Raw genomic sequence first — 12,889 nt, 5'->3', positions numbered from 1 at the left:
CTAAAACCCTCAGTTTGTTTCTCAGAGTCCATAGTCTCTCATGGTTCATCTCCCCCTCCGATTTTCCCCCCTTCATTTTTCCCTTCCTACTATCTTCTTCTTTTTTTTTTAAACATATAATGTATTATTTGTTTCAGAGGTACAGGTCTGTGATTCAACATTCTTACACAATCCACAGTGCTCACCAATAGGAAAAAGTTTTAATATTAGCTGCCGTGTCTTGCTTTCATCTTCTAAAGGAACTAAAGGAGCCTAGATTAGGGAGAGCTGAACCAAAATTCTTTCTCTAGCCTAGGTCTGTAAGAAACTTTCTTAAAAGGGGATTTGGTTTGAGATTTGTTGAGCAATAGCTTTCTTTTCACTTGTTTTTTGTACTGTATTCAAAGCTGTTTCTTACTGACTTTAACATAACTGAGGTGTCAGAGGGAAAGGAATGTTATTTGCATATGTGGGGGGGAACAGATTGGGGAGTGGTGCTATTTAGTCTGAATGTTACCATTTGTAAATTTTGGCCTTTTGCCTCCCCAGTCCTCTCCTGCTTGTGAGCCTTAAGATTTGGTTTTAACCATCTTCTCTTCTCTCATTTGGTAATTTTACTATATGGTCTTGATTAATAGAGGATTACTCCCAAATCCCTCTCTCTAGCCCACTTCTCTTTCAAGGCCTTTATGAAACCCTTGATGCACCTTGAATTTTCATTTTTCACAAATCCCTAAGATAAATTCATTCTCCATAGGCATCTCAGGTTTTGTATTCGTTTCCTAGGGCTGCCATAACAGAGTATCACAAAGTGGATAGTTTAAGACGATAGAAGTTTGTTATCTCACAGTTCTGGAGGCTAGAAGTCTGAGATTAAGGTGTTGGCAGGACTGGGCTCTCTCTAGGGCTTTAGGGAAGAATCTTTTCTACACCTCGCTTCTGATATTGATATTGCTGGCAATCTTTGGCATTCCTTGGCTTGTAGATGCTTTACTCCAGTCTCCCATCTTTATATGGCTTTCTCCCCTGTGTGGTTGTGTGTCTGTGTCCAGATTTCTCTCTTCTTATAAGAACACCAGTTATATTGGATTCAGAATTTACTCTAACCCAGTATGCCCTCATCTTAATTACCTGTGCAGAGAACCTCTTTCCAAATAAGGTCACATTCACAGGTATCCAGGGTTAGAACTTCGACATATCTCTTGTGGGAACACAATTCAATCCTATAACAACATAGTATATTTCTCCATTTATGTAGTTCTTTTTTAACTTCTCTCAGAAATGTTTTATAGTTTTCACTGTACAGATCTTGTTGCATGCATTCTATTAAGTTTTTCCCTAAGTATTTCATGTTTGTGGATGCTATTGGAAATAATATTTTTTAAATTTCATGTTCCAAACATATTTCATTAGTATATAGAAATACAGTTGATTTTGTTTATTGGTCTTGTGAGCTTGCTAAATATTAGTTCCAGTAGTTTTTATGTAGAGTCTTTAGGATTTTCTACATAGACAATCTGATTGTCCTGCAAATGAAGGCAGATTTTCTTCTTCCTTTCCAATTTGTATGCCTTATGCTTCTTTTTCTTGCCTTAATCCATTGGCTTTTGATACTATGTTAAAGTGGTAGAACAGACATCCTTGCCTTGTGCCTGATGTTAGGGCAAAAGCATTGTTTTTTGTTGCTAAGTATGATAATGGCTGTAGATTTTTCATAGATCTTCTTTATTGGGTGAGGAAGTTTTCATTTATTCCTATTTTAGTAAGAGTGTTTATCATAAATGGCATTGAATTTTGTTAAATGCTTTTCCTTTGTCAATTGAAATGATTGATTTTTTTCTGTTAATATGTTGAATTGCATTTATTGTTTTTTAGAACATTAAGCCAATTATGGATTCTTGGGATAATTTACACTTAGTCACAATGTATTTCCTTTTTTCTTAAAGACTCTTGTGTCCATTTATGAAGGGTTGCATCTTTACAGTGGTTGGTTGGGGCTCGTGTCTCCCAGCTCCCCTGTAGTAGTTCTTCCCTTGGTCGTTCTCCTGGCCTCATGGAATCTCATCCTACACATAACTAGCTTAATATTTAGCCAAAGACTCAAGGAGACCCACTTTCGGCCTTTTGGAGCCCATTTTCTAACCACTTTTCCTCTCTGGTACTCTACCCTACAAATTTCAAGTGGCTTAGCCTTCCTGAACTCCAGTGTCTGATTCAGTTAAAGTACTGTGAAATTTTGGAATTGGCTGAGAACTTGAAGGTCAGTTGTTCTAGCCTGTTCCACAGCCTCCTTGACAGAGGCTTGTTTGAGGCACCTCTTTTCAATTTACATGGCTCAAATTGTAGAAAGTTCTTAGATGGTAATAGTGAATCAAATTCTATTTTCCACAAACTTTACTGCTTATTGGTCTTATTTCCACCTTCTGTAATTTCACAGAATAAGAGCTAAACCCCTTAGATTATTTTATCTCATAGCTGTTTAACACCTGTTCTGTCCCTTTTTTTATTTCTTTGCCTAAAGCATCTCAGTTATAATACTATTATCCCTTATGTATATTATTCTTATCTATATTTTAAAATGCCATGTATGTATGCATCTTCCAGTGTGATATTCAGAACTGAACTGAGTCTTATAAATGTGGCCTGTATTGGGAATAGTGGAACATCCTTGATCTGGATACTTACCTGACTTTCAGTGCCTTTAATTACTGTCTCGTATTAACTTAGAGATTAAACATCCTGGCCTTTTTTAAGTTATTTGTAATTAAGCATGCTGGTTTATCCTTTGCATTTTATATGCAGATTTGATATGCATTTGTCTGATCTGCACCCCAGTAAGTGAAGTGTGGAACAAGACAAGTTCAGATGCAGAGTTCTGTTAGTTACCTCTAGAATTCTTCCCCTTGTTTGGTATCAAGTACTTAATCTCTGGGTATGTTGGTTTAGCCAGCTAGGAGTCTGCCTAACTGTAGTACGGGGCTCACATTGTTCTGTTTTGTTTAAGGTTGCCACCAGAGACTTCTGTGCAGCTCTGCTGAAATTAAGTCTTTGTGACATTCTCCTGGTTTAATAATATACTAGTAGCATTACACTTACAGCATGCACACTGAATGCTCCTTTTTTAAGTTCACACTCTACAGATATACACTACTGTTTTTTCCTTCTAAAAATTGTGACTACTTCCACTTTTCCATAATTTTTAATATATTATGAACAGTGGTTCAATAAGCAAATCTCTTAAGTTCTTTTAATGTCATAAGATAGTTGTCTGTTAACAGAAGGCTTGAATGTTTGTAAAGTGTCAGAGTGCTTATACTGTTTCCTCCATACCTGGACTAATCACATGCTGCTGTCATCAACTACTGAGATACTATATAACAAAAAAACTTAATTCAGAGCTCTAAATCATTATGACACAAAGGTATTAATTAACTGGTAAAATTCTCATGTTATGATAGTTTTAAAATATTTTTTGTTATCGAAGCTAATTTTTTTTGTCAGTTTCATATCTCTTGAAATTTATACCAACTGGGGTGCCTGGGTGGCTCAGTTGGTTAAGCGACTGCCTTCAGCTCAGGTCATGATCCTGGAGTCCCGGGATTGAGTCCCACATCGGGCTCCCTGCTCAGCAGGGAGTCTGCTTCTCCCTCTGACCCTCTTCCCTCTCGTGCTCTCTCTCTCTCTCATTCTCTCTCTCTCAAATAAATAAATAAAATCTTAAAAAAAAAAGACATTTATACCAACTGAAGAATAAGAAGCCCTGATATGTGGCTTTTAGTGGAAGAAATGAACAAAAAAACCTGCTTTACTTTATTACTTGCTATTAAAATTGGCTGGAATTCAAAACGATAAAAGCACAATTAGAGGGTTTTGACTATAGTGTTCACATTTTTCTATTATAAATTTGGTTATAGTTTTCCACAGACACAACATTTGTATAAAGAACTCTGGGATAGGCTATTTCCGTCCATGAGAATCCAAAATTATAGACACTGATGTCAATGCAGATGAGGTTAGCCTAATTTGGTCAAGGGAAGGACATGCTGAGTCTCTGTATGGATAGCTAAAGGCTATTGCCAAGATTGACAGGTGTCCTGTGGGTGGCAAAGAGCCCCAGGAATAAAATTTGCACTTGGATTACTTCTCTAAAACACAGTGATCAAAGTCATGTCTTTTCTTTCTATTGATCACAGTTTTAAAATAATGAGGTCTGCTTTTAATACTTTCATTTTTCAGATACTAGTTTTATTAGCCCCAGAAAGGTAAAAAGTTTTGTACTTTCTTCTTAAAGTATCAAATTCTGTTTTTAAAAGTTTAGTTGTATCCTGGGCACTAATTTTTCTAGTATAGTCTGTTTTTTTTTTTTTAAGATTGTATTCATTTGACACAGAGATAGAGATAGTGAGAGAGCACAAGCAGGGGGGAGCGGCAGGCAGGCAGAGGGAGAGGGAGAAGCAGGCTCCCTGCCGAGCAAGGAGTCCGATGCGGGGCTCGATCCCAGAACCCTGGGATCACGACCTGTGCCAAAGGCAGCCACTTAACCAACTGAGCCACCCAGGTGCCACTACTATAGTCTGATTTTTTTGTTACTCTGCCATGTTTCACTAGGCGGAGGTGAGAAAAGTTAATGTAAGGATACATTTGTTATTAGTGTAAAAGACACAGCTCTTTCTTTATGGAATAATAAATTACATGATTCAAGCTGGAAAGATTAATTTTTAGGAGAATTTTCTATGAAGTAAACGTAATGGAGTATTCGTACTAATTTGATAACAGCTTTTGCTTTTATTTCATCTTATTGAAATATTTTTATTATTAAGGGAAGTCCTTGCAAATGATACACATAAATTAGTGGTAAATATTTCATATCTCAAAATAAGAAAAAAAATTTAAAGCTATTAGGTCCATGCCATTAAGAAAGTTAAGTGTACTGTTGAGATTTTTGTAAGATTTGAGTGATGTGCATACATCATTAGCAATGATCTGTGGGGCTTTTTAGGCATAAATTCATAGCTATTTCTATTCAAATAGAGAATTTTCTAATTTTCTAATCTGGGAGGATCGTGTCTTGATTTTCTCTGTATTTCACTGTCAGAGTACAAATTTAAGAAGATGTTGGGGAAACCACTTAAGGGAGCCAACCTGTTCACCAGTGTGAAAAATGAAAGTCAAGACCCTCACTCTCCTAGGGCTCGGAAAAGATTTCTGAGGGCCCTAGGCAAGCACAGTGTAAATTCCTTTTATGGACCATTGTGATTTCAGTGAAGTCTATTGTTGGGTTGAAGCTGGAGTGATTTGTTCAGTATCATTCTTAAGTCTCAAATATTTAATTCTGATTTGGCTAAAATTTATTGAGAGCCTACTCTGAGCAAGGTATTCTTGTATAGGGGTTACCTAAGTCCTGTGAGGGCGAGGAAAATAAGGCCCAGCAAAGTGGTAACTTGCCCAGGGTCACTCAGCTCTTGGCCGTAAAGCTGTGAGATAACCCCAGGCTCTTGTCTCTAAACCCAGTAGAGTTTTGAGGTTATAGAAATAAATTCAACAGGGCACCTGGGTGGCTCAGTCGGTTAAGCGACTGCCTTTGGCTCAGGTCATGATCCTGGAGTCCCGGGATTGAGTCCCGCATCGGGCTCCCTCGGACCCTCCCCCCTCTCGTGCTCTCTCTCTCTGTCTCTCATTCTCTCTCTCAAATAAATAAATAAATAAAATCTTTAAAAAAATAAATTCAACAGAAATTCACTTAAATGAGAGAACTTTTAGGACTGCCTTTCTTATGTCTTTTTTCTTTTCTTAATTCTTTGTCTCAATTCTGATTATTTCCTGATCAGTCCTTCCTTTTTAGACTAAATGAAAGTGCAGATTCTTGAGCTCATCTTTAATCAAAAAGACTTTTATAAAAATATTTAAGTACTCTACCAAAAATAGCAATCTTATATTTGCGTCTCAGAATTTGACTCCTTAAGCAGCTGATTGGAAAGGAAGTGTGAAAATGAGAAGTCTTTCTGGGCTGAGCATCATGGTAATGGGCTAATTCGGAGTGTGTGGCATGGGCTAGAGCAGTGGATGGCAACCTCAAGCCCATGTAGTGCCTGGCCCAGGCCGCACGGCCCCTCTCCTGTGGCCACCAGCACTGCTCCTGGGCCCTGGGCTAATACGCAGTCTGCTGCTTCGTACTATTCCTGGGCATCCTTCAGTTTAGTTCCTGGAGCTCTCCTAGAATACAGAGAGTAATGAAAGACCCTGACAATCTCCTGTCACACCTAGTTTCCTGACAAAAAAGTCTCCGTTTGTGCAAGGATTGCATTACAGCTTGTTGCTTCAGTGGCAGGAAGCGATATACATAATGTATAAGGTAGAGTGAGAAATTTATGACCATGTGTTATGAACGGTTTCAATTTAGGAAAATTTTGATTTAGATCTGCTAATTTAACTTATGCTGCTTTTTGACAGGTCTAAAATTAATTTTTTTTAAATAAACTTCTTTGTACTGAGGATTGGATCATGAAAATAGCATTACGTTAGTATTTGACCTGTTGGGCTATTTCAAATACTTTAGAACCATCCTTTGTGGACTGTTGCCACGCAGATGCCTCTGTCTCGTCATGGACTGCCGTCTGTGACAGTCCTGTCATGTCCTGAGTATTTCTCCAGCCAGCCCCCGCTCTTCATCTCTAGCACTCCGCGCAGGCTCTTCGCCCCTCTTCTGGACCTCTGCAGTGGCCAGCTGAACTGCCCGTGCAGCTCCCAACCCACACAGCTGTCCTTGACCAGAACCTGCGAAAGTTCTTTAGGTTGGGATTAGCTGTTAGGATGAAGGTAAAACACCTTTGCATGGCCTCCACTTTGACTCGCCCTGCTTTCCAGCCTCCCCTGTCTTCCTGTCTCTTCCTTCCTTGCTTTGTTTCACAGCTGCTTGGCCATCATGCGTTGTCCTGTCTGCCCCGACCGTTCTTCCTGTCCTCTTCATGTGCTTGCCCCTTCGTTTCAGGAACTCTGGGAAGAAGTCCCGCTCCTCTGCATTAGGTCAGATCCAGACTGTGTTGGCAGTTCTTATCCCCACTTCACTGTACTTGTTTGTTACAGTTGCAGTTTTATATTTATGTTTGTAGACTTCGGTTAAAGTAGCCTCTGACTAAACTGTAAGCTTCACAAGGGCAGGACCCATTTCTGTTTTCACTGGAGGATTGTGCCTCTGGCATCGAGCACAGGGCCTGGCACATAGTAGAAGCTTAACAAATATTTGCAGAATACTTGAATGAAAGTTTCATGAAAGACTTTCTCAGGGTTACTGCCTGCAGCCTGCTGGCTGCTGTGAGGTCATGAAGGTGGATGAATATAGGCACACTTTGCCATAAGAGAGTTCACTCACCAGCCAAGAGAAGAAGGTGACGTGTACTAAAAATATTGTAATATAAGCTAGATGGCAACTAGGACTTAGAAATAATATACTTTTAATTGTCTGAAAATGCACCTTTAGACTGGGCTTTGCCAGTAAATCTAAAATGAGCGAATTACAGTGTTAAATAGGGCAGACGGCATTTATGAATGGCTCTAACATTCATAAAGTAATCCTAGCCCTAGAAGAAATAAAAAGCTGAACCCATTCAGTATTAAAAGTTGAAAGGATAGAATAAAATGCATTCATATTTTTAAGTGCCAGGACATTATACCTGTGAAGGTGGTCTGTGTGAAAGAAATGAGGAAATTTTGTGTATTGCCAAACATTTTTTGAAAGTTCTGTCAAAGCACTCTGTTAGTATTAAGCTGTAGAAGTGTTTGGGGCTAGCGTGGGACCTTTCTTGTGTCTATTTTGTGAGACTGTTAGGTCAGGCCTCACAAAGGTTTTTTTTTCCTTTCCTCTTCCAACATTACTTAGGCTGTTCTACCCCAACCCTGGGGTTGTGGCCTTAAGCACGCGCTGAGGAGGAAGGCTGCCTGGCTGCGCATTCTCAGAGGAGTCAGGTGATCTGGTTTGAAGGCAGCTGCTTGAGGTTCCAGGCAGTCGGTGTCCCCTCGCTTCTGCCTCGGGACAGCTGGTTATTATCAAACTCGTAACAAGTCTTCCTTGCTTATTGCCTGCTGGAGAGGAGGGAGATTATGCAGTGGGCTTTTGATTGATCCAATGGGAATTACATTGATCTGGTGTCTGGCTGTGGTTCTTCTCAAGTGGATCGCCTCTAAGGTAGGCCATCTTTATTTTTAGGACTGTGACATTAATCGTCAGTTTGTGTATTTGGTTGGAATAGAATTGCTAGGAGTTTCTTCTTTGGCTTCAGTTTTTATTTCTCTGATTAAGAGAGCTGTTCGAGTTTTACCTGTCACCTGGAAAGCTTACTTGTAGTTAGGCGTGGGCTTTTTATTCTTTTCCCACCTGATTCCTCCTTTCGAGGGCTTTTCAGGGTATCATTCCTCGGTGTCAGAGTAGCTTCCCTCAGTATCATTCCCTTAAAGAAGTTTGTGATTAGAGAAATACACCTTTTAAGATTAAATAATTATTAATTTATGCTTTTGGTGTACATATTTTAAATACTCTCTTTGGAGATAAAAATTTACTTATATGTTAAATGTATAGTTGAGAATTTCTAAACAGTTATGAACTTTTTAAAAACGAAATACTACCCGCTCTCATGTTCTCTGTTAAAGTCTTGCTGCTACTAAAATGTGTAGCTTACTTATAATGTGTTGGAAAAAAGGTAAGATTATTATGTATCTGTTGTTTTTTAACTTTAATTCTGAGTATCAGGCTTGAGAAATGCTGGCTAGAATGCTAGCCATTTGCCATCTGGAAAAAAGTCTAAAACTAATGTAGGAAATATTTAAGATGATACTATCTGAAATTATTTTTTCTATACTTGTATAAAAATGATTATATCTTTCATCCATCATGCAGCTTTTTTTCTTCCTGTATTAAGAAATTGAAGAATATTAACTTAAAATGTATAAGGCCATCAGTATTTGCAAAGGAACCTAAAGCTTCCATAAAGTTGTTTCTTTTTCAAGCAAGGTTTTAATCCTTGGTACATAATTTTTCACATACTGTTTTAAACATAATGGTCCCTTATTGAAGTAGTCTTGATTTCTTAGCGACTATGATTGAAGAAGTCTCTTAAAGAAAAACAGTGTGCTCAAATTTTTAAAATCCTTGTGTTTTATAAGTTAAGAATTAATTTTGTTGCCCTAACAGCTATTTACTCATTGTTTTTAAAGGATTAGCTCACCAGGTTATTGAATGAAGGTCAAGTTAACATTAATAATTCATTGAGTTGTGGATGTTTTCAGAGACTTTTTACTTTTTTTCTAACCACAAAAAAAAAAATTTTTTTAAGCGAGAGAGCAAGAGCGGGGGGCAAGGGGGACACGGTGGTGGGTAGGGGCAGAGGGTGAGAGAGATCTCAAGCAGGCTCCACGCCCAATGCTGAGCCAGACACGGGGCTTGATCTCATAGCCCTGAGATCATGACCTGAGCCAAAATCAAGAGTCGGATGCTTAACTGACTGAGCCACCCAGGTGCCCCCAAAATTAAGCTTTTACACAAAAAGAATGTTAATATTTTAAGTTTGCGATATTTTTGAAAAATATATTGTTTTCATAGGCAAGAAGAATGGAAGGAGACTGTTGAGTGGATCAATGCAGGATTATAATAGGCAAACATCAGCACGTTTCTCTAGCATGTGCAAGATGAATATACTCTGAAAAAGCTTTTTACTTTTTATTTACTTTACTTTTTACTACATCAGAGAAAACTGCTTTTAAAACTTTGGCTGCATAGCCATCTTTTGTAATCTGTTACCGTTGTTTGGTAATGTTACCAAAAAATTTATTTAGTACTACTGTGGTTAAGCCCTTTGACCATCAGTTTACTAATCCACCAAATGGGGCCAACAATGCCTATCTTGTAAAGGTCTTTGTATGGGTTAAATGAGATTTTGTATGAAACCACCTGTAACATTTTCTGACACAAAGTAGGAGTTCAGCAAGTATTAATGTATTATTACTTTTCCCATGTAAGGGAAATAAACATGCTTTTGCACAGTAGATCATTTTAGTGGAAAACTTGAACAAGATACAAACAATGGCACTTAAAATATCTTTGCTCAGATTTTAAAAATGTTTGTCTTTAAAAGTTTCATATTAACTAATATTGGAACAACTTTTACACCTTTTGTCACTCACTTTGTAAGTGAGATCTTGTGTGGCAGAGTGATTCATCCTGATTGAAGGTGAGTGTCTTACTAGGGCACTTAGCAGTCCTGTTAGCATGGCAGTGGATCCTTTGGAACCTTACAGTTTAACTTGTTTATGCTGCTGCTGTCAGTTTCTGATTAGCTCAGCCACACCCATGTTTTGACCTATACCAGTTTGCTTTACAAGCTGTTCCCAGGATGGCTAAATTAGAAGAGTCACGGGTAGAGGCGTCTCAGTTCTTTCCAATCAGTGGTGAGGTGAGGTGGGGATGTGGATGATAGCACAAAGTGTTTTGTGACTGACTGCGACACAGGATTGTCATTGAATTCATTTTACTCTTTTAATAAAAACAGGATTTTTACTAGTATTTGGCTTTTAAGATGTTAATCTTTAAAAAAGGTGTGTTAAGTCTATGCTGTAGTGTTGGTGTATAAAGCACATATGACTTTGGTTTAAAGTAACTAATTCTAACGTTTCAATCAAATTGTTACAATTCATAATTTATAGTGTATTTTTCCAAAATGAGTTACTTTAGGCTGTTCTACCACGATTGTTTAGTGGGAGAATTTAATAATATTCATTTTAATCTTGGTCTGTGAGGAGATAAATGAGGTATCACTTGGGATATATTCGTTGATGGGCTCAGATAGATCTATTTTAAAGTCCATCCTTTAAAAAAAATTGTCTCATTTAGATTTATTTTATAAGAGTTATGTCTTGTGGTTTAATATAGCTTTTAAACTAAGTTATGTGTGGACCGGACTTACTTAAACTAGTAATGAATAGAATAACTTGAATAAGTTGTACTTCACTAAGTAATTTGTTAATATATTTAAAATTAAATTCTAGTCTTTTGCCAGGTTTTTATTATGATTGATGTAGACCCTATCATTTTTAGATCTAAATTAATGCCTCTGTAAATAAGTCTAAAGGGATTACCTTAAAATAAATTTAGTATGTTATAGTTATAATCTAGATTATGTTCACTAACAAGTTTTTGATTTATACTATTTAACAGAGAGCTGATATTAGTCTTTCTCAGTCCTTAATATGTGAAGTGATAAATGAGATTTTACATTCCTAATTAATGGCTGTTTTAGTAAATAGTCATCCTAGATTAAAAAAATAATAAGGTCAATCACTCTCTTAAAGAGGGCTATTAGAGATGGCAAGTCATAATTCGTTTTCACAACCTATTTATTCAAGTTGTTACTGGACACTAGCAGGTTGATAGGTATTGACAAGGACAAGCTATTACACAGTGGTATCTTTAGCTTCACTAATATGTCTTGGCTGACAGTAATATTTATTTCCACATATATGCTCTCCAGGCTCCTAGGTTTTCCTCTAATATGGTGGTATTAAGGGGAGGTCTGTAATCTAATAAGAGGGGATGAAACAGCAGGTGCGAGAGGTACCTTTTAATACCAAGTGATTACAGTGGCTCTTTGCTCCAAAATAAATAGTTTACCCTGAAACTGTTTTGGTTTACACTGCAGTAGGCTTCCTTGGGAGAGATATTCTGTTGGTAGAAGACACTATAAGCGCGATGCTGCCAGGAATGTAGTCTGTATGATTTAGTCCCTTGGGATTTGAGATCATGCTTTTCTTTATAGATTTCTTTGTAGTAGATTCTCATTTTACTTTTTAATTTTAATTTGGTTTATTTTGCAACAGATAATAACTACACATACTACAAAATTCAAAGGATAAACACTGAAAAGTCCTCCTACCTCTGTGTCCCTTGGGCTCCCTGGAGACAACTGGTGTTGAAAATTAGAATTTTGTTTTTGTTTGAACTTCTGTTCCTTTTACATTTCCTGAACTGTTGTTTTTTTGTTTTTGTAAGGATACATGAAATTATGTAAGAGTTTAATTGACCTTTGTCTCTTACATGATAAGCATTAAGGAGATAATAACAATGATTTGGGGAGTTATTTTGCAAACTACATTCAAATAAGGATTTTAAATAAAGTAAATTTCTTTATAGTGATCATTTTTCCTTGAGATTTCTAGGTGTATGTTGAGGAATCGTAAATCTCACGCCAGAGTTTTGTGAGGGAAGAAGATCATTAATCTGATATATAAAAATATCTCATTGCTTTAATATTTATTTCTTTTGTTAATGAAGTTGAGCATCTTGTCTTTTGTTTATGGGCTTATTGTTTCTTTTCCTGTGGATAGTATGTTTATGTCCTATCTGTTTTTCTACACTCGTACTCATCATTTTCTAACTGATTTTTAAGGCACCTTTTGTTCCTTTCATTTTTAGGTAGAGTAGGGGGAAATTCACCCATTGTCCTATCTGTTGAACGCCCGTTGATCCATCTTTCGTGACTTCTAGACATGTTTTATAGAACAGTTAGAAAGGCCTTTCCAATAGGAGGTTTGGTCAATTTCATCTTCTAGATTTTTAAATCTGTCTTTATATCAGTTCTGTTATCCATGAGTTTATTCATCAACTTAATAAACTATTCACTAATTTATTTGCAATAAATCTACTCAGTCACTTGTTTACCAAATATTTATTTAGAATCTACTCAAAGCTACTGTTTTAGGGGCCAGGGCTATGGTGGTAAATAAGACACACAGTTCCTGCTCTTATGGAGCTTCTATTTTAGAACGAGCAAACAAGATAATGCCAGCTAAGTGCCATAACAGAGCAGGAAGGTAGGGCTGTGGGAGAGGGTGACTCTCAGATGACATTAGATTTGGTAGCCTTGGA

At 37.3% G+C, this 12,889-nt stretch overlaps 1 protein-coding gene across 8 annotated transcripts in view; it reads left to right on the top strand.

The window, feature by feature from the left end:
- PDE7A (phosphodiesterase 7A) overlaps positions 1 to 12,889 on the top strand; it is a 210,742-nt gene that overhangs the window by 132,106 nt on the left and 65,747 nt on the right. The window contains exon 1 of one of the 8 annotated variants that reach the window (XM_027604887.2): positions 8,003 to 8,161. The exons of the other annotated variants lie outside the window; for them this stretch is intronic. Within the exon in view, the coding sequence (XP_027460688.1) occupies positions 8,102 to 8,161 (60 nt within the window). The 5' untranslated portion in view covers positions 8,003 to 8,101. Of the gene's footprint in view, positions 1 to 8,002; positions 8,162 to 12,889 lie in introns of those variants that run through there. 8 annotated transcript variants of the gene reach the window in all.

Source organism: Zalophus californianus, chromosome 4, assembly GCF_009762305.2.
Source record: "Zalophus californianus isolate mZalCal1 chromosome 4, mZalCal1.pri.v2, whole genome shotgun sequence".
NCBI lineage: Eukaryota > Metazoa > Chordata > Mammalia > Carnivora > Otariidae > Zalophus > Zalophus californianus.
Note: the sequence above shows the minus strand (reverse complement) of the source record. Positions and strands in the feature narration are given on the sequence as shown.